We start from the raw sequence: 25,539 nt of genomic DNA, 5'->3' as shown, positions 1-25,539 counted from the left end.
GTCATCATCGTGACAGTAATAATTATGTGTTTTTCACTGTGCTTCCTCTTTGTCTCCTCATCATTCAGGCTGAGAACAAAACCTCGCAGAGCCAGAAGGCTGACAGCCTCCTGAAGATGTTAACCAAGGAGCAGCAGGACCTGCAGGTACGTTTATGATATCATGAGACTGTGATGTTTTATTTTTTTCCACAGAGTTTATGAAGGAAGTTACACCATTACCAGTTCCTGAATATGTTGATTTTGGTTCGTCTGCCTTGTATCAGTTTTCCTCTGTTTAATTATTAGCATATTTGACCCATAACCATGTCAAGAGGTCATCCCGTATCTTTGGGTCTTGTTGGGAGGGTCTGGGCTTCTGTATGGTTCTGCAGATCAGTCAAACTCTGAGTAGATTCTCATAAAGTCTAAATGCACAGCAATATTATTTAAAACAATAATGTACTGTAAGTGTGTCGACCTCTTGTGCTTACAAATTTCAGTTTTTCTTGCTGTACTTATTATTAAAACAGTTTGCAAACTGTTTATTGTTTTAATTAGTTTCAATACCCCTTATTTTATTTATCTATTTTAAATTATTTTGATTTAATTTAACTTTTAATTTTGTCCGCTTGGACATTTTGAAGGTTGGTGGGATGAACTGATATTTGGTGCTGCTTGTATTCATCGTATTAAATCTGGTTGGTATTTATTTGCGTGTAGGTGAAGGAGGAGGACTACAGCAGAAGCCCTCGGCCGAAACTACTGAAGGAGATCCAGGAGGTCAAGAAGCACATTTCACTGCTGCAGGAGCAGATCAGCAAAGCAGCATTACAGGTGCTGTAGAAACACACACACACAAACTAACCACCACTCAAAGTGTTTTAAGACACTCATCTTTTGCATCCTTCATATCCTGTTACAAGTTGGATGGTATTTTTTCTTTGAAGCATAAATTAAAGCTGCTACAAGGAGTTTTTAACTGGTTATGAAACATTTAAGCTAAATTTAATACTGATGCTTCTATATGACCTACATAAGATCATTCTGTGTACGAGAAGATCTGCTATTTTTATATAGTTACCCTGCCTCCGAGGTTGGATTCTCCTTGAAACGAGCATGGCTTTTTAAGGAGTGTTGGGTTAGAAGTAACTTATTACATTACAAGATTACTGCCATTTAAAAGTAACCTGCTACATAACAGTGTTACCTACTGAGAAATGTAACTCATTAGAGTCCTTTTGTGTAATCAGAAATGAAAACTTTGCCGTTCTTTGTGCATGTTGGTTATATTGTCCCGATGATCTGATAGCGAAGACAGCTCGTATAATCTGCAGTACATCACATTTTAACATGCACCAGTTCTCGAAACACAAGCCTACACACAAACTATAAAAGCGCACAGGCTTTTCAGATCATGCGAACTCACCCAGCAAATGTTCTCTGTAGTTTTTCAAAACACGTCGGATAGTTGCTTCCTCTGACGAGGTTTCCAAAGCTAAGAAAACTCTTCACACAGAAAGAACATTAAAGTAAGATTTAACTAAAATAAAGTATGATGTAAGTAAATTCTTGTGTGTGTGTGTGTGTGTGTGTGTGTGTGTGTGTGTGTTTTCAGGATGGAGCCACAGGGTCCAGGAATAGCGAAGCGGAGGAGGGGGACAGCGGGTCTCCTCTGAGGGAACAGACCCCGTCCTCCTCGCGTGGTGACAGCGGGAGCGACGGGCCGTCGACCAACAGCAACTCTGTGAGTATAATGACAGATCACAGAGGTCAGTGTGGTGAACCACATTACCCAGAAGCACTCAGCACTCACTTTGTCAAGTGTGGGTGTGTGTGTGGTTTTGTGCCCGCTGCTCAAGTCAGTGATGGTAGATGCTTAAAAGATTTGTCGATTCATTTTCTACTTTTTTTTATATATTTTTCTGTTTTATTCATCCTTTATGATATTGCTTCAGCCTGGGTATCCTGGTCAAGATGGCCAATAAATAAAATAAAAAAAAAATAAACACAAAAACATCACAAAAAATTAACAAACCACAAAAAACAGATACAAAACCTTAATTTGTTTCTCAACTACATGTATTTTCTCTGTTTGACAACAGTGAATATTTATTATCTCTGGATTTCAGGCTGTTGGTCAAACATAATGAGTAATTTAAGTTGTGTCCTTGAGCTCTGGTAACTTGAATTTCACTTTTTTCTGACAATTTACAATCAATTAATCAAAACGAATGAGGAAGAGATTATCAATAATTTCTAGGTTTATGTCTTATGTTTCTAAAAAAGCTCTCAGCTTCAATGTCAACATGATTTTTTGCCATTTTAGTTTAAAACAGTGTTCTTTAATGAGGGATTACTGCAGGGTACATGAGATTCATCATTTATTATAATAAGGTCAATAAAAGATGTGAATGTAGGTTTGATTAAACCACATTTTGTATTCAGTATTCCTGTTTTCAGTGTAATCGTTCATGGCAGAGAACTTTTAACTGCTGTAAAACCTCGCAGAAGAAGAAAGCAACAAACACAATCAGATTCACTGTGAGAAGAAGCCGGTTTCTGTTTCGAATGACAGACAAAAATCAAGAAAATGGATTTGTGGTTGAAAGGTAGCAGTAATACATGTGATAACACTGAGAAAGAAGTGAAAAAGAAAATGAAAACGGTGGGGTTTTCCACGAGAAGCTGACAATGAAGGCCCACAGCTGTGTTATACCTCTTTATAGGGTTTTTTTTTTTTAACAAAACAATGTTTTGCATGGTCTGGTAGGACTGAAAAAAAGAATTTTAGACTTGGTCTGCAAATAGAAAAGAGAACATCATGTATAAATCTACTAATTCATGTAAATAAATGCATAACATGTAACAGAAAAATGGCAGATACTTAAATAATGCAGTAAAAACATTACAATAAAGTAATTTCACATAACATAAATGCTTCTGCAGTCCAAAAAGGTGCAGGCTGAAGCTTCAGCTAATAACTCATACTCTTTAGCAAGATCAGATCAAACAACACAACACAAAACAAACATATATATATACATACACACAGGATATTGGAGTTATTTTTGGGAAGAGCTGATTCACCGTGGATCAGGTGGTGCTGTTGACTGTGCAACAGATTGTTAATAACATATTGTGAGAGTACCCAGAATCTGAAGTTAAATACGGCAGGAAGTCTCTCTGAAAATACTGCTTACCCAGACTCCTTTGTAACAACAATCTTTTTTATCACGACTTCTATAAATAGGGATGAAATGGTCGTACTTTTCAATCTCAGGGGATTTCCCAGCATTCAGCACCAGACTAAACAATCAATTTGGCTTAAGTGTTGTGTTGTTCTGTGTGTGTATATTAGTGTATTTATGTGTGTGTGTGTGTGTGTGTGTGTGTGTGTGTGTGTGTGTGTGTGTGTGTGTGTGTGTGTATTAGCTATACTGCAGCCCCCTTCCAGAGAGTTCTGGCAAGAGAGAGACGCCCTGTCAGAGCCCGGATGTCAGCCGCAGAGACGGCCCCAACTTCTGTTCATCGCCAGACTCTGAGGACACCCCTGACACAGTAATATACTATAGTACAGTAATATACACAGTAATATACTGGAGTACAGTGATATACTATCATATAATAATATACACTCTATCACACACACACACAGACACGCTGAAGTTTTTATTCCTTTGGGTTTTGTAAAATCATGACTGTTTTCAGTTTCAGTGGAATCAATTTGACTTATAACGGTGACATATATCTTTGCCAGTGCATATAACCATGCCAATATATCACTCAGGACTCCAGTGCTCAGTGCATTGTGGGTAGCCCTCCCTACCTCCTCAACCCTCAGATCATTGGAGCAGAAGACGACTACTTTGACTCTCAGCAGGAGCAGGTAAGAAAAGTTTCTAAGCGACAAATTGGACAAGAAGTTGACTGGATGTCACATTATCTTCATCTATACGAACATTTAGGGCTGTTCTTGTAAAAAAGTGACCTGTTGCTTGCCAAATAGTGAGCCCACATTTATCTGCGCTGTTGAGCTTCAGATCTAATTGCCTACTTTGATTTTTCCATAAGCTGCTTTTATACCTGTCAGCTTCGTCACATCATGTTAATAAGTTACCACCATCAGGATATCTTAACAGTCAAAACGTTAAAATTATAACCATTTATAAAGCATTTATAAGGGTCTACTTATCGTGAAGTGGTGCCATCTTTGTCATTAAAAATAAAACCTAGAAAGGTGATGATGAATTTGTCGTTTGACTGACTTTTTAAAAAGTAATGAATTGATCTCTCTGTGTTTGTGTGTCTGTCAGATTAATGGAGAGTGCAGCTCTTTCCAGAGCATTGACTTACTGAAGTCTCGTCCGGCTCACCTTGCTGTCTTCCTCCATCATGTCGTCTCGCAGTTTGACCCTGCGCCTCTGGTATCGATGCAGCCACACACACATACACACAATACAAATTACAGCTACTACAAGGAGTTTTTAACTGGTTTTGAAACAGCCTCAATTTAATACTGATGCCTCGATATGACCTGCATAAACAAACAAGACAATCAGTGAGAAGACTCACTGTTTCTGTAGCAGTTGAGAAAAAGCAGGAGGAGATTATTATTTAGATCATTATATTTTTTGATGTTATATTCTGTGGTTATTATGGTGGAAACTACTGCTTTTGTCCACAGGGGCCTCCAAAATCAACTAAATGTGAAAGTTTCTTGTAGTATCTTTAAGGTATGATAATGTCTGTGATATTAAAGAGGTGCTGCAAACATTAGCATGTTTTTTTATTCAACAAATTTAGAAGAATCGGTATTTCAGGGCTTGAAAATGGCTCAACATGTCATCTACTGTTATAAATCAGCCCTGAACGTAGAGGTCTGTTATTACCAGGGGACTTCATGTAATTTACAACTTATCTACTCATGTCTGTGGTTCATGCGGGACATTTTCGCGAGATAAGCAAGGTCTGTGTTTTACTCAAATTTACTGACATTATCCCCCGGATATGATGTCAAAGGGTTTGTTGTCTGATGTCAAGCCTGTCGAATGATCTTTTGAGATTTGACTCTTCTTGCTCTGTCTGCTAATGGTGAGATGAGCCTCCTGACTTTTGAAAATGCTTTGCAAGTTCCTATAACAGCCAGGCACTTTATAGCAAACATTACTCAAACAGTGTATTTGTTGGGAACTATTTTCAGCTGAGGATTAATACACATTTGGTGCTCCATGAGTATATACAGTTGGAGTTGATTGACCCAAAATAAACTACCATGGCTATGATTATTGCAATGAAAGAATACTGTTGATTATTAATGTGTCTGCAATAGTTTTTGGCCAACAGTGGAGGTCGTTAGCTTTTGCCACACAGGAAATTCTTCTTAGGATGAATTCATTGTAAGAATAAGAAAAATACAGACTGTTCTTATTTATACAAAGAGCTGTAGAGAAGTGGACTAAATCCCATTTTGTTATAAATCAAAGTGGGTTTTGCGGTAATAACAATTTCTGTCCTCTTCCCTCTTGTTAGCTCTGTTATCTCTACGCTGACATGCACAAACAAACCAGCTCCAAAGAAAGTCGACGCTTCTTCATGGAATTCCACTCACTCTTTATGGATCGAACTGCAGTATGTTATTCTCTTACGTTTTCTTTCTCGGGCAACTTCTCTTTTCTTAGACCACATTCCTGACTTATTTAATAGTTTGTATATTTATTGATGCAACTCTAATTCTTTTTCTGGTTGTCCTTTCCAGAATCTGAAAGTACCACTGCCAGAGGCAATAGCAGCTGAATTGGGTAAGGAATAAAATGCATTCCAGATTTCTTCAATAAATTAATGACTTGAAAGAAATTATTATATCTTGTGATCTTGCATGTTAAATAAGTATCACTACAGACACATACATGTTGATGCACCTGCTTTGTGTGTAGTCATTTCCTTTAACTGTAAGACTTGCAATAATTTTTTTTTTGGTTTGTTTGTGTCTCTGCACAGAGAAGCGGAGGCTGGAGTTAATCCCGGAGGAGCTCTGCAAGCAGTACACCCAAGTGTTACAGGACACACTCCTACCAGACCTGCACAAGAACCTGGAAGACTTCAGGTAAAGGTTGTTTTACACTGCCACACGGCAAACAGCCTGACAGCCGCCTACCTGCAAGAACCTTCCCCAAAAATGTAAAGAGTTTTGCTGCTGGTCCAAAGCTGCGATGACAAACAGATGTTTCACGTCATACCATCTGGTAGTGATAATAACGACAGAAATAAAAAAATAAAGAAACTGATTTTGTGGTAATCAGATATCTCCTGCACTGTATGGTTATACTGCAGCAGCCTGGTAAACACAGTGAGCAGATGTGCATAACAGCACTGCATTTTGGCACAGCTCTTTTCAGAGGCTGCAGATTTATCAGCATATCATTGGTGCTGAGCTAATTAAACTTGATGAATAGTTATTTTACTGTTAAAACAATGAAAGTATAATAATGGTTACTATATATTAATAATGCTATAATTTATGCACTGTAAAAAGTTGAGCAAACTCAAAATTTCAGGGCAACTTACTTCAATAGAATATATTTTCTTATATTTTCTTTAATATATTTTGAGCCCAACTCAAACTCTTACATTTAATCAGCTGATAATGTTATTTTCATCTTTGGATAAACTTGAATCTTTGAGTTTTAGAAGCCAAAAAAATCTTTTTCCAGCTGTGGCACAGCATAATCTCGTCGTCAAGGACCACATTTGGACCTGTTTTTATTTCTGCTAATGGTGAGCGGGTGATATAAGTAATATTATTTGTTTGCTTGTGCTCATGTTCCTGTGCGTGCAGACAGAAACGCAGCATGGGACTGACCCTGGCGGAGGACGAGCTATCTAAGCTGGACGCAGAGCAAGGAAAAGAGGCCTTGGAGAAGGAATGCTCTTGTGCCGAACACATCCTTTCCAAGATAGAGGACATCCTGTGAGTCCCTGAGCACACACAGACACAAAGACACCTACATGTGTATATTCGGTTCCTACATTTCTTGTGCGATTGTCTGTGTTTGCTAACCTCGAGTTGACTCTTGCAGGTTGACATCACAGCCCACAGAAGAGGAGAAGTGGTAAGTCAGTGTAATATCTGTTTTAGTTTCTGTTCAGTCTGATCTGCTCTAATTTACACTAAATTGCACTGAAATACCTCAAAAGACGACAGTACAGCAGAAGCTTGACTCCCACGTGTGCAAAGTGTAACGTGCCTTTATGAAAACGACAAGTGTGAAATGATGGTAGAGAACGATTGTCCTATCATTATTGTTATCATGAGGCTAATACATTGTACAGATGCTCTGATGCTCTGTTTTTGTGTGTCCTCTCATGTTTCAGCCAAACGATGCAGTATGTGATTCTCACCTATATGAAGCACCTCGGCGTGAAAGTGAAGGAGCCTCGTGGCCTCGAACACAAACGTGCACGCATCAATTTCCTGCCCAAGATTAAGGTTCGATCACTTGTTCAGAAAACAAACACGCCCTGGCCGCTTCCAGTTCATGCACCACTCACATCTGGTTTAAGCCCCGCCCATTTCAAGTATGGATATTGATACAAATAATGAAGTAAATACTCGCTCATACCTATGAATTAGGGCTGAGCAATATGGTTATGGTGAAACAATAAAAAAAAAAAAGTAAAATATTTAACGCTATGAACTGTATCAAATAAAATGCTTCAAATGTAGAACAAAATTACAGTTTGCTCATAATCTTTCATTTGAACAAGTCATTCAAAGGTAAATATGTGTTATTTTAACAAGCAGAAGACGATCAAGCCTGAGAAGGAGGGCGAAGAGAAGGTGAAAAAGCCTCGGTTTCCCAACATCCTCGGCCCGCCACGGAGACTGAGCAGAGTGGACTCCACTTCAGGTGAAGAGAAAACTACAATTTATTGTTTTCTAACTTTACAGACACCACAGATCCCTCTACCATTACTGCAGAGTGAGGTAGTTATTAAAAAACAAGAACAAAGGGTAAAATGCTGTACTAGACACACAAATGCTATTATAATAATAATAAAGTTGATGTTTTTATGCCCTTACATGTGTGTGTGTGTGCAGTGGGTAAGGCCGTGGAGATGAACAAGCAGCGATCACCGAAGCAGATCTCTCAGCCGGCCTGCGGCATCCCTGAGCAGTCTGACTTGTCTACCCCGAACTCTGGACGGATCCGTGGAAATCAGCCCAGCGAGGGATCAGACGCCAGCGCCCAGTTTTCAGCTTCCACCACCTCCCCGACACACAGCTCGCCCACTGGTGTGGCCTCAGATACCAGTGGAATAGACTCGGACTCCAGTAAGATTCACCTGCTTCTCTTCCTCAAGAGAATCTATTAGCTTATTATTATTATTATTATACTTTTCCTATGAGCCCTCGTCACAGGTTTAATGTCTATAAATTGTGAAAGAGTGATTTTCTCTCCTCAGATTGTTTCTTTTGAATATTTTTAGAGGCCTGAAGAGAAAAGCTACACTCTCCCTCAGAATAAAGAAGCAATGATTGAAGACAAGTCAAAAAAATAAACAGAATTTTGTGTAACAGGACATTTTGTGACCCTTTTGACTCTTAAGACGCCGACACAGTTTTCTACCCCTGCCCTGGGATATTGTTGCTGTGCAGAAGACTATTATATACAACAGACTATTGCTTTTTTCTTTAAATAAGACATTGTTTTCAAATTATTACAACTTTATTTCATGACTAGGTTTTATTTTTCTTGAAATATTTCAGTTTTATCAACTGTTTGGTAGAACAGATTCACTAAAAGTCATTTTGAGTTGAACAAATATCATAAGATTGTTCTTTAATCATTTAAGTAAAGACAAAAATGAAAACACATGAATATTGACTGGACTCCTGACTTTCTGTATTTTCTCTGTATTGTTCTGCTCTTTCCTCTGCAGATTTGTCTCCGTTCTGCATCCAGCCCAGACTGGGTGAGGGTCTGCAGTCTGGTGACCACCAGGACAGCGTCTTCAGTCCAACCGGCACTCAGTTTGACTTCAGTCCCTCAAACCTGGAGCAGCTACAAGAGGAAGACCAGGAGACGTTCAGGTACTTACAGGGTTTGGATTTTCTCTTAACGCCGTGTTCACGCTATGTGATTTTAGCCCCGGGAACAGAAGCACACTATCCTGATGTATGTGGGTTCCAACTGTGACCACTTTGGTGTATTATCTGGTGGTATTGATAATTATTGAGACAGAAGAATGCCATTTCAACATTAATCAATATTATAATGAAAGTAATATAAACTGCATGCTGCATGCAGCTTGACCTTCGCTGCAGATGTGAGGATGAAATGCCAAATTCAGCCTGTGATCTGACTGAACGGCTTCATGGAAGTGATATTTTACAGTTCGTAATATTATGAACTAACAATTGGTTGAAGCAGGTTATTTGGTGTTTTCAAAGTTAAAATACTGAGCTGAGATGGATTCCATATTCTGCTGAGTGCAGCAGACGGCTCGCACCGTGCGTGCTGCAATGTTCAATATATCAGGCTTAATAAATTTAATGATCACTCAAAGTTAAAAAGCAAATCTTTACAAAAGCTCTTGCTCTCTTGCTGTGAGGCTTCAGATTTTTTACCATCCTTCTTCAGCTTTGTGCCACAGCCAACTGCTGAAGGTTAATCCATTGTATGCTGCAGAATTTCACCCAGAAGTGTTTTGGATGAAGAATAAATCCAGCGTTCCTGAAGCTTTTCCAGAGAGATTCCAAAGGTTGCAGCAAACCTCAGTCCAACGCATTTTATCCCTCCGGCGCTGCGCACAGTTTGCATCTTCACAGTTTAATATTTTGAAGTATTTCCACACAAAGGTGGTGGCAGACGTCATTTTGTGTGTCTGATTCAGATGGTAGAGCCACAAGTTACTGCTTTGGTACTCTGAACCATCGACCTGAAGGCACCACCCGAAATTCAGAAAGTTTGTTGGGTTGTTTAGGATCTTCTGAGCCTCCTTGAGCTCAGACTCTTCATATAAAGGCAGAATAGAGATGTTCTTTTAACGGTGCTGACACGTCACCATATTGAATTACACTCTAAAACTGTCTGGTAGAATAAAAATATGAGTTTGCTGTTGACCCCGTAAAGTCTTAATGGTGTCGGCTGTAATGACAAGTTCAGTTGGGATTAATGTGGAGAGCGCATAAATGTAGGGCTGCAATTAACATTTATGATTTTATTGATGAATTATTTTTGATCAATTAGTCTGTAAAATGTCAGAAAATTGGTGGTGTCTTCAGATTGATTGTTATGTCTTGTCAACAGTCCAAAACCAATTACAACCCATTTAAAACTGCAACTCCACAAATTTGAGAAGCACACATTTTTGCTTGAAAAATTACTCACATTATTAAATGATAGTCAGATAGTCGCAGATTCATTAATTGTTTGAGCTCTGTGGTTGTTACAGGAAAATTAATCCATCACAACATCTTCATTTGTTAAAGCGCATAATGATGAAATACAAGTAATGAATATTAAACCTTCTTTCAGACTGTTAAGTGCAATAAATAAAGATTATCCTGACATAATATGACTCATTCACCCCTGTCATCCACCCGCTGTAGTCTCACTGTGATAGCCTCTCTCCCTGTGTGTTCGGCCGGCAGCAGGATGGAGGTGCAGTGCGCGGTGAGTTCAGCTGACTTCCAGAGTGAGGATGACCAGGGAGGGGAGATGGAGTGCGAAGAAGACCCTCTGAACTGGCAGAGTCTGGTTAGCCGAGGGGTCCTGGCAAGTCTAACGCCACAGGAGATCAAACGACAGGAGGTCATCAATGGTGAGTCGCCCGCAGTTTCACGTAACATATGCCTGCAAGTACCGTCTATCTCCCCTTACATGCCTGCGTCTGTCCCCTCTCAGAGCTGTTCTACACTGAGCGCGCTCACTTGCGGACGCTGAAGGTGCTGGACTGTGTTTTCTACCAGAGGCTGAACAGAGACGGTATCCTCCCACCAGAGGACATCAAACAAATCTTTATGAACCTGGAGGAAATCATTCAGCTGCATGGTAACGTCACTCACACAATACTGCTGCATGCCTCGCCATAGAATTAATCTGCAAAAACAAGATGAAATGCCAATAAAATCTTTTGACTTGTTGCTTTTTTTGGCTTCTTTGTGAAACTGTCCAGTGAAGCTTAAATAAAATAAAAGCGATCCTTCTCTTTTTACAGTGTCTAAAACAGGAGGGATTTAGGGCACCAGGTTATTTTAAGAAGCCACAGACTTTGTTCTAAAATTAACAGCAACTTCAACAATTCAGCTAAAACTGGAGAAACACGATCTGACAAAATCAGTTTGTCATCCTAAGCACCATAATAACAGCAGCTGCAAAACAAATCAAAGTTGCAAGAATGTTGGACTGAAAAAACATCTGCACGCTCATAACTCAGATGAATTCATTTATTTGAGACAAGACAAACACTGAAAGAAACTGTCGTCTCTCGTTGCTCCACAGTTTCCGTAACAGAGCAGATGACAGCGATCAGGAAGAGGAGCGAGACGTCGGTGATCGGTCAGATTGCAGATGATCTCCTGGCCTGGGTAAGACCAGTCTCAGTTTCCTGCAGGGGGCAGATGTGGTGTGATCTCAAATTGTCTATGCTTTTTTTATTAAGCCATCACGGGTTTGTGTGTTGATTCCAGTTCGGCGGTGAGGAAGAGGAGAAGATAAAGAAAGCAGTGGGAACTTTCTGCAGTAACCAGCCGTCTGCGCTGGAGCTCATCAAGAGCAGAAAGAAGAAAGACCAGAGGTTCGCTCTGTTCATGCAGGTCAGAGCAACAGAAAACATGTCTGCCGTCAGGAAGCGACACTTACATTTGATGTGGTGAACATATTTTAATCAAGAGGAAGTCGACATCTCTGCCTTCTCTCGTAGTTGTTTGAGTAATTTCATTCCGAAATAAGTCTGTCTGTCTCCTTGCTTTCTGTCTTCAGGAGGCTGAGAGTAACCGACGGTGTCGCCGGCTGCAGCTCAAAGACATCATTCCTGTAGAGATGCAGAGATTCACCAAGTACCCGCTCCTACTGGAAAACATCGCCAAGTACACAGGTACACAACTGCACAGCCGTAAACGTGACTGCACGCTTTCCTACACGTGATATTAAGAATAGAGTGGATGATTTACCAAGAAGAACGACAGAGTTTTAGATGTTCATCAGGCAACTGTTGGTTGTGTTTGTTTATCTTCCCACAGAGGATGGTGAGGAGAGGGAAAAGGTGAAGAGAGCCGGAGAGTGCTGCAAAAAGATCCTCAACGATGTCAACCAGGCCGTCAAAGAGGCCGAGAACAAACAGGTACGCACCACAAAATCATTGTAAAATATATCTCAGATCAAGCGATATATAAAGTGAGATTTTTGTTTTTTAATGACTAAAACCAACATAACACTGATGTTATGATACTTTACTAAAACCTAAAAACTAAAGCCTGGTGTGAAAAAAACATTTTAGGTAACTGAAATAAAAATAAAAGACTTAACAGAAAAACTAAAATTAACTGAAATGATATTGTGTGGTTACAAAACTAATTAAAATAAAACAAAATATGCAGGAAATGGCTATAGTTTGAGTCTTTGTCAGTTTGGTCAAATTTATTAACACGTGAGTCAGCTGCCTTCACAGTGTTGCAGTTGTATTGTACAGCAATACACTGTAAATTCTAACAAGTTAAGTTTACTTTTAAAAAATATTAGATGGCTGATTACCTTGGTACAGTAAAAGAAGTTAACTATGTCAGGTTGTGCATTTCTGTCACCAACTAACTCAGAAAAACAAATAAATATTATAGAATAAATCAAGTATGATGGCAAAAAAGTACTGAAAACTCAGTTTAAGCAAGTAAAGGTACTATTTAATTTAAGTAAGCACAATGACAATGCAAACCTAATAAAAACTAAAGCAAAATGTTTTTAAACAGTAAAAACTAAACTGAAATGAGCAAACCAACTAAATAAAAATAAAATCCAATGAAAAATACAAAACTGCAGTAACTCTGCTTAACACCAGATAGAAATAATGTGTTTTTTGTTATTTCCAGGGGTTTAAAAGCTTTTAACACATTGTGTTTTTTGATCATCAGAGGCTGGAGGAGTATCAGAGGAGGTTAGACATCTCGTCTCTCAAACAGAGTGAAAACCCAATGATCCTGGAGCTGAAGGTGAGAAACAAGTTTACATCCCCGATTCTCTGATCAATATATGATTCATCCCCATGTTCTCAGGGTCCTGCGGTCCCCAGTTCTGTACAGCACACGATGGGTTAGGGTTTTGTTCAAAGAGAACAGAAGTTGTAAATGCATGTCTGATACATTACAGTCCTTTTTATTGTACACTAAGAGACCAATATGAAGTCATGGGAGGTGTTGAGATGTTGATGTCGTTGCTGTTTTTATTGAACGTTGATTCTCGTCCTGCAGAATTTGGACCTGACCAAGAGGAAGATGGTGCATGAGGGACCTCTCTCCTGGAAAGTCAATAAAGACAAGACAATTGGTATGTGTGCACACACAAGTATATGAGAATACATTACAAAAATAAACTTCACTCCACCAGTGTGTGAACACAGGGGATCTTTGTGTTTTAACTGTGCTTTAATTTTAATGTTTTCTCAATGTCTGAATTGTCTTGTGTCCAGATGGTGCTATGTAAATAAACTTGCCTCGCTCTTGCCATGTGCAAATAAAAAAATGATTAACCATAGCAACACCGTATTTACAGCAATACCTTCACACACACACACACACACACACACACACAGAGAGTTTTATATCACATGTCCTTCCAGAGCTGTACACGATCCTCCTGGAGGACATCCTGGTCTTACTGCAGAAGCAGGACGAGCGTCTGATCCTCAAATTCCACGGAAAGAACCTGGCCAGTGCCGCAGACGCTAAACACACCTTCAGCCCCGTCATCAAACTCAACACCGTCCTGGTTCGTCCAGTTGCGACCGGTAAGGTCTGCTTTTGTTTGTTGTATGTTTTGTATTTTTTATTGCGCCAAGTTTGTGCAGGAAAGGCTGTAACCCAAAGGTTGTCTGCTCCACGTGGTGTTCTTAGACTTTTAAAGAATAAACGCATTAAAACAAAAAAATCAAAATATCCATCATAAAAAAAACATAACCTCATAAATGAAGGACCCCAACCCATCTTCAAATGTGCTCTATTGGCTGATATGTCTATGGATGTATATTAATAGTGGCTCTTATATATATTTTTTTACTTTTCTGAATTTTTTTGTCTGCTTCATTCCCTCTTTAAGTGTTGTCTTAAATGTGTTTTATGATGACTGTGATAAAGGCCAGAGCCAGAATGCGTTGGTTTGAAAATAAAGTTGGTGTTGCAGGAGTTTTACCTCTTTGAACTTATCATTTAGTGTCATCATCAGGTCAAAATTGTATTGTTTCCAATAGTTTTGTGTAAGACCAAAAACACTTTGCAACAATATAAAACAAAATGAAACTGTCACATAATGCATGCAATCATTGTTCCTACCTTTGTCCTCCTCAGACAACAAGTCTTTTTTTGTGCTGTCCATGTCGGAAAACGGTGCTCAGATCTACGAGCTGATGGCTCAGACGGTGTCCGATCAGAGGACGTAAGTCTCGCACCACAGACACGTCATCTCCGTGTTTGTCCTCCGCTTCCTCCGTCTCATCCTGCTGTTTCACATCCGTCCAATCCAGGTGGCAGTGTCTGATCACGCAATGTGCCGACGCCATGAAGGCCAAACCTCACAACAGAGACACGCCTGCAGCTCAGTCTGAGTGAGTCCGCTAACACACACAGACACACAGACACACAGACACACAGACACACACACACACACACACACACACACACACCGACTCACTGATATTATTGTTTGTTTTTTATTGTTTCTAATGTGAGTGTGTTTCAGTGCTGAGCGGGACGCGATTGAGATCATCAAATGTGAGATGCCCAAATCGAGCAAAGATCCTAATGACACATCAAGTGGAAGCATCCATGCTTCAGGTCAGTTTTCACATAATAACAACAACAAACTTCATCTGTATATGACCAGATTTTCTTTTGACTGTTTCTGTAACCTCCAATAAACCAGCTGCAGATCATCGCAGTGTTCTTGAAGGCAAGTAGGGAACAAGGAAGTTAGCAATGTAGCTCGGTCTTAACCCATTAAGAGCTTTGTCAATAAGGATTCTTTGATCATCATGTAAATAAATCTCAAGCAAATATCTCCATCATTCACCGGTTCCAGCTTCATTATTGTGATGATTTTCTGTTTGTCTGTTTTATTTCATTGTAAACTGAGTATTTTGTGGTTTTGGACAAAATAAGCAATTTTGAGATGTCAACTGAAACACAAAGTGTACGTTTATTCATCTATAAATCGACCCAAATAGTCACTTAATTGAAAAATGAATTGTCCCTGAACTGGCCACGGGAAATGGTTGTTGCATGATCCTGTTTTAGTTTATATCAAATAAAAACCATAATAACAAGATCATTCATTCTTTTTTTGCAGTGGAAATTAAGGCCTCTGTCTCTCACGTCATCATGTTATATGTTCGGGATGAAGTCATTACACTACGTTACCTGTGGTGTAAAGTGTGGTGACAACACGCTGATGACATCACAATAGGCAAAACTACCGATGTAGAAGCTGGCAGATCACTTCTATTAGCTTAAATATGTTTTCAATGTTTTTTTTTTCAAATGTACATGAGCACCCTTTGAATCCAAATCTCTTTGCGTCTCAGATAAAGACGCCGCCTCCTCTCCGGACGTCCAGCCTCCACCGAGTTTGAACCCGTTTGATGGCATGAAGTCTGAAGACGAGGAGGAGGAGCTGCCCGTGGCAGACAGACGGGAGGAAGAGGGGGAGGATGATGAAGAGGTGGATGAAGCTGAATTGGAGGCTTTTCTGGACGGTCAGCTGGCAGACAGACTGCCCTTCCTGCAGGAGGGGTCACGTCAAGGCATCGCTATTGAAAACCAAGAAAACAACGTATTTGGTTTACCCTCCTCCAAAGGTGAAGAGGCTCTCAGGACACGTAAGTTACATGTTAAAGGGTCAGTTCACCCAAATAACAAAAACATATTTTCTCACTTATCTCTGGTGGTGTCTAGCCATGCTGATAGCTTTGTTTTTGCTGGCTTGGTTTTGAGATGTCTGTCACAAAGTGTTGAGGTGACATCTACATCAGATAATAACCCATTTCTCTCTGTCCCAGTGGCGATGCTGAAGAACGTTGTTTTCACCCACATGATGAGCAGGGAGGCAGAGGAAGAGACAGAGGAGAGCAAACAGAGTGGGGAGCAGAGTACCTCTCTGCCGGGGAGCCCTGAGGGGCCCTCCGCTGCGTCCGACGAGGGCCGCGAGTCTGCGGGTTCACAGAAAGAAAACCCAGGACTGTCTGAGACAAGTGAACGCAACGGTGGCTTTGTGGTTCTGGATTTCAGCCCCGAGGAGTGCAGCACTGATGACGATGGAGGAGGAGACGCGGGCATCGACATGAGCAAACTGCTCTCCTCCTCCTCGCAGACGGGGGGCAGCAGAGGTCCTAACCTCAGCAGGCAGCTTATGACCCACCTGCGTCTCCTGCAGGCCGACCTGCAGTATCTGAAGGTACTGTGCACATATCTGACACACAGACACACACACACACACACACACGCACACACACACACACACACACACACACACACACACACACACAGATCACAAACCCAACAGGTGGTGGGAAGTTGTTGCTGGATGTGATCGATCTTGTGATGTCAAAGAATACTGCAGATCGTCAGTTGATGATTGAGACCAGTGATGATAGTAGTCAAGACAAGATAAGTGTGTATTTCCCCAACTGGTGACCACTAAAGTGGCATTTATGGCCACAGCATGACAAGGATATTTTGGCACAAAAAGGGACAAAATGGTCGCTTTTTGATGGTTGACAGGGTTGAATTTCAGGAAAACTGACTGAAATAACCCAGGACTGAGTACTATCAAAACTTCTCCAGTCAAATGATGACTGCGTTTGATCCTTTTTGTAACCAGCGCGACAAAAGAAGGTTATTTGTATGGGTTTGCTTGCAGCCAATCACTGTAAGCGTTCGTGTGATTTGCTGCAGAAACAATCCATGCAGTCTTTGATGGAGTTGACCATTCAACATAGGAAATACAGAAACACTCTATTGGTATAAACACCTCCATTTTTCAGCAATGATCTGATGGAAACTGCCTGATAATGCAAAGGCAGTACATGAAGTTTTTCTGTGACTGAAATGTACATTATTTTGCGTAATTCGTTTACTGATTCTTTCATTTCAGTTCGTGCACCATGTTGTGTTTCTGTAGTTGTGTATTTGACTGACCTGTGGACCACAGTGAGTTGTGTTGTAATAATAATCTGCTTCCAGGAGGTGGAGATGAAGTACAACGAGCTGCGGCAAACACACAGCGACCCTCCTACTGACTCAGACGACAACAACGGTGTGTTTCATTTCCCTTCATCCACATCGATATGTTGTATATTTACAGTGAATTTAAAGTAGTTTCTCTGTCTGTCTGGTATTTTTCAGATGGGGTTCAGTGATGAAACACTTCTCTCTCGGCCGTATGAGCGCCACAATGACTTTCTCCTGGATGGACACTGATGTAGACACTGATGTCCCCTAATAATGAGGGCTCAATGTCTGATCTCCCGCTTCGGACGTTTGAGACAATCAGTGGAAGACGTTTGCATTATTTTTAGGAATATTCCACTACAAACTCAAAAATCCCTCTGAGGAGAGACACTGTGGAAACACCTGAGGACAGATCAGACACTTTTTGCTATAATAACAATAGTCAACCATATAAATTATGTTTAACACTGGAGATATGAAGTGGAAAGTGGTGTGAAGTCACACAGATGTGCAGCAGAGAAACATTTAGAAATGAAAAGAGACTTGAAGTGACCAGAACGATTCTCTGCTTAACAAGACGCTGTCTTCAGGACTCACTGCTGTAAGCTTGATATAAAATTCATTCTGCAATATGAAATAACCTCCACTGTGCACATTCAGCCCCACACATAGTCACGGATGCTTGAAGAAAGACTTTTTTTTATTTTGTAACGGCGTGAACAACAGCCGTAAAATGCCAAACTTTCCTCTCGCAACACTGACTATGATTTTAAATTCTGCAACTTTCCCAGAAGTCGTACAAGAGGCTGTAACATTCCTACCATCCCCTAATGCTCCAAAAGTATTTTTATGTTCTACTTTGTATGTCTTTAGCCTAGATTAGCATAAAACTACATTTTAGGAGGAAGAGTTAGCCTGACCTAGCCTGGCAAATTAGTCTGAAACCTCTCAACAACGAGCAACAAAAACATGTGACATAGCACTGAGTGACACATGCAGGTTGGTCCAATAGTCCTTGGTCTGTTTTCAAGCAGGAAAAAATGGCAGCCCGGTTGCAAACTTTCACTCTAAGAAGGAAAGCTAATAAACAAAAATCCAAAAAGCCCTTCAGATGATCATATGAGTGCATACTAATGCTGATAAAACCTGTTACCACCAGGTAAATATCTCAGCCACCAGAGATTTTAAATCTGCTGTCTGCAGAAAAATGCCTGTGCTGGTAGTGATGTGTTTGGTGTCAACCAGGAATGATTGGTTTGCCAGTGCTGACGGAGGGAGAAACTGTGGTGACGTAGTAGTACACAGAGATTAGGAGTATGGTGCAGCCTAATGATCCAGGGAAATAAGAAACTCAGCGTTCGTAATTGGGGACAAACAGGACAAAACACGTTTCTTGTCCATGTTGATAGACTGAGCAACATTTATTTAGGGACTGACCACAAATTTCCACTGAGAAATTTATTTGTAAAGTTGACACCTTCAACATTTCCAGATCTGTTTGTTTACCGTTTGTCTTCTTGGTTTGAATGTAATAGTATAAAAATTAAACGCTGTTTAGCAGCTGAGTTTTTAATTTCCTATAGCACTTGAATGTAGCATAATATAGCAAACAAACATACCATAGATCCAAACAGCTCAGACGGAGATGGTGGTAAAAACAGAACATCCTTGACATGTTTGTGTTTTGAAGAACTTTAGTCAGGAAACAGATTTGGCAAACAATGATATTTCACCGTTTTTTTGTTTGTTTGTTTTTGGTGTTTTTTCCTATTTGTTTCACCAGGATGAGATCACCAGTATTTGTAGATGAAGCACGTAGAAATACAGTTAAATATTTATCAAAATCTCATTTTGTTTAAACTCTTTGTCCACCTGGTAGGTAAAAGCTGCAGCTATGAACAGAATTGTTCACGTTGTGTCGAACTGCTGGTGTTTTTCTGATGCTGCATGCATCTAAGAGCACACCGCACCATAAACATAGATACTGCACACTTTCCAGAGTGAGTGCACATGTGAATTTATCACCTGAACTTTGTTTTGCATTTGTGTTCCACACTTTTTATTTCTTAACTTCCACTGGCCTCCATGATAGTGAAGTGAAGTGAACGACTAACCTGAGTGCAGTTTTCACCTCTTTCCTACGTCGTCAAACACTAAAGACTAGTAACTTTTATTCCCCCTGAAATATTGCGAGGAGCTTTTCTCCAGGATCGCTTCAGTTTTCTGCAGCAGGCTCCTCCTCCGTCTTCAGCCTGTAACAGCAGCCTGTTGTTCCTTCAGGTACAAGCTTCAGAAATTCACTCATCACTTTAATGGTTGGACTGACCGCAAGCCACAAGACTGCACAGATGACATTACAGCTTTGATTTTAAAATAAAAGAAAACAAACCTGAAAAGAATATATAGACAAAACAGGATTGTTATAGACTCTTTTCAATGTAAAGGAATATAATGTACAATTATGACTGTATATCAAAGGTTTTGTGTGTTGTTTTGTTTCTTTTTTTTTACACCATGTGATCATGAAATGTTTTAACACAAACTACTTAAAAAGAGGGTAAAGTATCCACGCAGCATTAATCTGTTTTATAAATGTTCTATTTTATTATATTGTTATTAACCCTGTTAACATGTTTGCTGACTTGTAGATCCTTTCATATGAGGAGATTTGAGAACTGTTGTTAAAAATGAAGGGAAAGACTAAAAAAAAAGTGTCATTTCTTTTCAGCTGGTGTTGGTTGGAGACTTAGGTTTGATGATAACATTATTATTTATCTTAAAGCCTGTTTGGTGGCTCCATCTGTAGCTGGGAGATGCCCACAAGGAAGAATCCACTCCGAAACTAACAGTAAACATCTGTTCTTTTTACAAGCAACCTGCAGGTGTAGAAAATCATTCAGTCTGCACCATCAGACCTGCAGCAAACACCGTCGCTACAGCAGCTGCAGGAAACTGTTGGCTTCAGTAAAAACCTTAATTAATTCACTTTTAATTGGTTAATCCATCCATTTCTCCTGGAAGGTGAAAAATGATGTGATAATAAATAATTCTTCACCACTGGTTTTCCATCATACTTTCATACTTTGGTTTAAAACGGGTGTTAAAGTGGAAATAGATGATAAAGAAGAACAAACACTCACAGATGTGGCGGTTTGTGGATTCAATGCAAATCAATGACCAACAAGAATCTACTATTGTTCTATTATTTTAGTACAAACTTTTTTTCTTTTCACAGAAGCTTTAGTCTAACATAAACTATCTCATTGCCTTTGTAGAACATTAATTAACATTTGAGTTTGTAATAGAGGTTTCTGTTGTAGCTGAAAACATGTTCACAGGAAGTGAACACAGGTTTGTTTGATTGAGGTAATTTTTAAAAAAAAATATGGCTGACAGCTACATGAAAAGATGACCTACAGATGTTTCCTACAGTGGATCTGGCATGTGAACATTATGGCAGCTACACCAATCACAGAGGCGTTATAACCACTGATACAAGTCAACCTAATCAGATCATACACCCCTCACACGTCCCTCTTTTTCATTAACTAAGTCTGCTTGTGGATTTAGGCCACAAGTACTTTTACCACACAGACAAATAAGAAAACTTTAGCTGAACTCATAAAATCAAACACTCAATAGAAAACCAGATCAGCTTACAAAGCACACTTGGTAGACTGGAGTAAAAAAGAGGAAAGCAGTTTGACACAGATGCAGAGCGTTAGAGTCGTCCTATCAAGTGTTGATGCAGTATTAATACATTTTGAACATGTGTACAACAAAAGATGGTATAATTACCATGAAAATATCAGTTCAGGGCTGATTTGATTTGTTGAAGTCACCAAGGTATTTCACATTTCAACTTATCATACATTAATGTTTCCATCCACCTGTTTTCTGCACATTTTCTTTCATGCAAAATAAAGAAAATGGTCAGAGATCATTGCTGTGTCCTAAATACAAACTACGACCTAATTCAGTTTAATTCTGTACTTCATGTTAATTACCGTATCATGACGTGATAACTGTCACATCAGATGTCAATCAAATGAAGGTTTAGATGGAGTTTCATCAGACTTTGGAGAAACAAAACATCCGCTTGGACTCAAGGATGAACTGATTAGTTTTTTTAAGGTCAAAGGTCACTGTGATTGGGTCAGTGTGACATCACGTCTGTCCCATTCTCTTGAACACGATGTCTCAGGAACGCCTCGATGAAATTTCTTTGAATTTGGCACAAACGTGAACTGATTGGATTTTGGTGGGCAAAGGTCAAAATTTCACACAGATATCTAGAAGGATAAAATGAGAAAAATATATTTTATATCCAAAAGATGACTGACTGACTATTACACATTATATGATCAGATTAATATTACTGATGCATTAAACATAAATGCAAGATCTTCCTGTTGTAGTTGGTTGAGGTGGAGCTTATCAAATTATTTTGTGCAGGACACAATTACCCAGAGTCCAAAGTGACACCTTCAAATGTTTGTTTTGTCTCATCAACAGTACAAACCTCAAAATTATTACAAATAAATTTGAGAAGCTGGAACTATGACATGTTTTTCCATATTTTGCAAATTCTTCAGAAGTTTTGTGCATAAATCTGAAGTAACTAAAGCCATCAGATAAATGTGGTGAAGTAAACAGTACAATATTTCCCTAACATGAAAGTTGCATGAAAAAAAGACTCAATAAAAGTACAAGCACCTCAGTTTTTACTAAAGTACTTGAGTAAATGTATTCAGTCCCACTGTGAATCAGTGTGCAGTATATAATTGGGACACAGTGTAACCTGCATGTTAATGTGGAGTTTGAAAGAAGTTGTTGAGTTGCCTTATGGGAAATGTAGGCTCCAGTGTTTTGGAAGTCTGTGCTGTTTCCATTTCAACCGTTCTTTTATTGATATGTTCCTCTGGAGACCAACTATTTGGGTTACCACAACTTTTGGACGTCCAGAAGCAGACGTTTTATTGGCAGGGATTTTGAAAACACACCATTAGTGCCTCTGGGTGTAAAAACATGCTCCCTCCCTGCAGAGTAACTGAACTGATTTTCAGCTTAAAGACAGACAAGTAAAATCTGCTGTTTCTGTTTTGTGACATAAATCACTCGTAGGTAGAGGCAGCACACAGGCTTTGGACACCTTTTTCCTTGCGAGAGGTGCTACTCAAACGTCTTTAAGACAAATTCCTTCAGTCACACTTGTCTGAAAGTCCATCCAGTTTCTGTGTGTTGACTTCTTTCAGTTTGTGGTTCTCTCGCCACTTTTTATACTTTGCTTTACTTTTCTTGTAGCCAAATCTAGCTATGTCCACCATGAACACCCAGGCCAGTCCGTACATGACCACGCCGCCCAGCTTCATTACCAGCGTGGTCCTGGGTGACGTGAGCTCGCAGTAAAACATCGCCGTGCCGACTCCCACCCGCACGGTGGCAAACAGCGAAATAAACAGCAGGTCCACGGCGTCGCCCAGCAGGCTGTCGTACAGGCCCAGCTGGCGGAGGAACCAGCGGGTCTGCAGCAGGGGGTTGGTGATCTCGCTGCCGAAGATGACGCCGCAGGTCTCGCAGCCCGACACTCCCATGAGCAGAGCCAGCAGGATGCCCGCGATGCTCGCAGCGTGGTGCGCCAGCATGACGGGACCCTCGGTGTGGTGGAATACACACCAGCACATATCAAAGAAGAAGTAACCGAGGCAGACGGCCAGGGAGAAGGTCTGCAGCTCCGTGTTTTCTGTGCCTGCAGGATCGATGGGAAGAGAGTTAGACAAAAGAGTCCTGAGTGAAACTGAACGTCTGCTTTGTGCCATAAAGTCATTTCCTGTGTAAAACAAGAGTAATTACAAAATTGGCCTAAAATTAAAATTTATAAAATATTGCTCCTTTAAGTGTGTGTCAGTGAAGAACTCCATTAAAAGAGATGTACAAAGATTTGTTAACTGGTTTGAGGGCCTTTCCAGCTGACACGACCCCAGCTTGTCAGAGCACAGAGTACTGCTTATTTTTTCATGGTGAAACTTTTTCTTTCTGTTGTAAAGACTTTTTATTGAATGATGCTCACATTGTAGTGCAATGTGATACACCAAACATGCAAACAAAACCAATTCTGCCTTAAAAAATAGATTTAGAAGAAAGGAAAATGAAGGACAAATTGTCATGGTTTTGGTTTTTGTTGGTCACTCCTGTTTTATTTTTGTAGTCCTGATCCTCCCTCATGTGTCTTGTCTTTACTTTCTGTCTTTGTTCTCATTGGTTTCACCTGTGTCTTATTTGGTTCTGTTTATTTAGTCCCTGTGTTTTCTCTGTTTCTTGGTCAGTTCGGTTGTTTCCCATGCCTGTCATCCTGCGTCTCCTGTGTTACCCTCCTGTTATTTTTCCCTTGACTGTTTTCTTGAGTTTTGCCATCTCTTGGATTCTTTTGTTCCTTTGGACCCTGGATGTTCCCCGCTGGTGTTTGTGTAAGCCTTTGTTTCGTCTGTTTTACTTCCTTTTTTTTGAACTGGTTCTCCCTTGTTGTCTGCATTTGGGTCATAAACTAACCAATGGTTCATAACATAAATATGTTATACCCACAGATATACCTACAATAAAATATAAACGATACATCAGCTTACACATAGAAGTAAAAGAGTAATGACATGATATATATGATATATTACCAATAATAAACCTAACATATTATGTGCATGAAAACAAATAAAAAAGCATAAATGAAAACTATTAAAAATTAAAGTGAAGAAAACACAGAATGAAAACACATAAATAAATAAGAAATACGCCTATTCAAGGGACTGTACACATAAGTCATGCATCCACCAGATATAAGCAGAACTAGAAAAAATAAAAGTACAAAAGCTCTCTTGGGTCTCTGTTTCTCTCTTTTCTCTCTTTCCTTTCATGTGTACACACACACACACACACACACACACACACACATCAATCTAGATATTAAGTTGGCATTGATCCAGGATGAGTCATACACCAGTGGTCAGAGAAGGCAGATTGTTAATAAAGGGCCTTATGCTTATTTTTTTAGTCATTCAAATTTGGTTGGATGGTGAATGACATGTTTTTCTGTGGTTTGGCAAATTCAGAATATATATTTATTATTGCTTCATGCAGTCTTTAAACTTTTGTCAGTGGTGAAATAAGTACTCTGATCTTTTACTTACATAAAAGCAGAACTACCACAACACTCTGTTACATAAAATTCACAATATACAATATTGGTATATACAGATATTTACATATGTTCAATGCAATGAAAAATGGGTTTATGCAAACATTACACAGGACCAGAGGTGGAAGAAATTATCAGATCTACTCAGTTTAGATGTCAAAAGTACAACAACCATTTAAAAAATATATATTTTGCCCTTTTGTGTCTTTGCTAAACATCCTTGTGGATTCAAAAGTGACAAGACTTAACCTTTGATGAGGACAGCAGGCCTTAATAATAGAATCAATCTTTATTTATAGGCGTTCAAAGCTCTCACAGAATGACTTACAGTTACAAACCCTAACCCTTATGTAACATAACCTGCATTTTAAGACTTTAAGATAAAGTTACTGTGGCATTTAAACTGTTTTTGCCTGAATTGCTCATGACTTTAACTCACTGACCTGCATGTGTGAGAGGCCAGGGTCCGTCTATGAAGATGACGTATGCTGTCAGCAGCACTATGAGGATCCCGTGGGACAAAGTGACCAGCCGACAGCTCCACTCGGGCCCCCGCTGAGCAAAGACGTAGCAGAACAACAGGTAGAGACCGAACCAGCCAATCAGGCTGCAGATCACCTCCAGTACCGGCATGGCTGTCTGTATGGGACGATTGGAGTCACATCACATCACATCATCGTGCATATCCTCATTTTCTGAATGAGAACTGCAGTTTTTTGTGCTTTCACTTCATCGTGTCAGTTTAGCCTACTTCATAAATTAGACAAAATTACAAACTTTTAGGCAGAATTAGGGTTTTTCCTCTCATCTGTAAAAGAAAAACTCATTTTAAATGCTTTACAAAATGTGTACTGCAGATATAAATCTTCAATTTTGCATAATTTCTTCAATAGTCTTTTATGTATTTGGTGACCCAAGTAAAATCTCCTGTGGCC

At 39.7% G+C, this 25,539-nt stretch overlaps 2 protein-coding genes across 2 annotated transcripts in view; one reads left to right on the top strand and one right to left on the bottom strand.

The window, feature by feature from the left end:
• The window catches only part of LOC146319434 (rho guanine nucleotide exchange factor 12-like), a 39,024-nt gene extending 21,360 nt beyond the window's left edge, over nucleotides 1-17,664 (top strand). Inside the window, exons 7-36 of the mRNA XM_084730035.1 lie at nucleotides 69-146; nucleotides 702-815; nucleotides 1,597-1,725; nucleotides 3,414-3,539; nucleotides 3,769-3,867; nucleotides 4,295-4,405; nucleotides 5,511-5,609; nucleotides 5,737-5,779; nucleotides 5,979-6,084; nucleotides 6,817-6,948; nucleotides 7,058-7,090; nucleotides 7,353-7,467; nucleotides 7,783-7,888; nucleotides 8,080-8,313; nucleotides 8,922-9,072; nucleotides 10,636-10,805; nucleotides 10,889-11,035; nucleotides 11,486-11,571; nucleotides 11,674-11,799; nucleotides 11,966-12,080; nucleotides 12,226-12,326; nucleotides 13,111-13,188; nucleotides 13,447-13,522; nucleotides 13,815-13,982; nucleotides 14,539-14,626; nucleotides 14,715-14,795; nucleotides 14,930-15,024; nucleotides 15,771-16,639; nucleotides 17,428-17,500; nucleotides 17,590-17,664. Coding sequence (XP_084586161.1) covers nucleotides 69-146; nucleotides 702-815; nucleotides 1,597-1,725; nucleotides 3,414-3,539; nucleotides 3,769-3,867; nucleotides 4,295-4,405; nucleotides 5,511-5,609; nucleotides 5,737-5,779; nucleotides 5,979-6,084; nucleotides 6,817-6,948; nucleotides 7,058-7,090; nucleotides 7,353-7,467; nucleotides 7,783-7,888; nucleotides 8,080-8,313; nucleotides 8,922-9,072; nucleotides 10,636-10,805; nucleotides 10,889-11,035; nucleotides 11,486-11,571; nucleotides 11,674-11,799; nucleotides 11,966-12,080; nucleotides 12,226-12,326; nucleotides 13,111-13,188; nucleotides 13,447-13,522; nucleotides 13,815-13,982; nucleotides 14,539-14,626; nucleotides 14,715-14,795; nucleotides 14,930-15,024; nucleotides 15,771-16,639; nucleotides 17,428-17,500; nucleotides 17,590-17,603 — 3,963 coding nt within the window. The 3' untranslated portion in view covers nucleotides 17,604-17,664. The remainder of the gene's footprint in view (nucleotides 1-68; nucleotides 147-701; nucleotides 816-1,596; nucleotides 1,726-3,413; nucleotides 3,540-3,768; nucleotides 3,868-4,294; nucleotides 4,406-5,510; nucleotides 5,610-5,736; nucleotides 5,780-5,978; nucleotides 6,085-6,816; nucleotides 6,949-7,057; nucleotides 7,091-7,352; nucleotides 7,468-7,782; nucleotides 7,889-8,079; nucleotides 8,314-8,921; nucleotides 9,073-10,635; nucleotides 10,806-10,888; nucleotides 11,036-11,485; nucleotides 11,572-11,673; nucleotides 11,800-11,965; nucleotides 12,081-12,225; nucleotides 12,327-13,110; nucleotides 13,189-13,446; nucleotides 13,523-13,814; nucleotides 13,983-14,538; nucleotides 14,627-14,714; nucleotides 14,796-14,929; nucleotides 15,025-15,770; nucleotides 16,640-17,427; nucleotides 17,501-17,589) is intronic.
• Nucleotides 17,665-22,560: 4,896 nt separating this feature from the next.
• Nucleotides 22,561-25,243, bottom strand: LOC146319433 (TLC domain-containing protein 5-like). Its single transcript, XM_084730405.1, has 2 exons — nucleotides 25,048-25,243; nucleotides 22,561-23,164 (listed from the first exon to the last, which is right to left on the bottom strand). The coding sequence occupies exons 1-2, from the start codon at nucleotides 25,235-25,237 to the stop codon at nucleotides 22,617-22,619; spliced, it is 738 nt and encodes a 245-aa protein (XP_084586531.1). The 5' UTR covers nucleotides 25,238-25,243; the 3' UTR covers nucleotides 22,561-22,616.
• Nucleotides 25,244-25,539: the final 296 nt, after the last annotated feature.

This window comes from Lutjanus erythropterus, chromosome 11 (assembly GCF_056507025.1).
Source record: "Lutjanus erythropterus isolate fLutEry1 chromosome 11, fLutEry1.hap2, whole genome shotgun sequence".
NCBI classification, from domain to species: Eukaryota; Metazoa; Chordata; class Actinopteri; order Lutjaniformes; family Lutjanidae; genus Lutjanus; species Lutjanus erythropterus.
The sequence above is the reverse complement of the archived record's forward strand: the minus strand, read 5'-3'. Positions and strand labels throughout refer to the sequence as shown.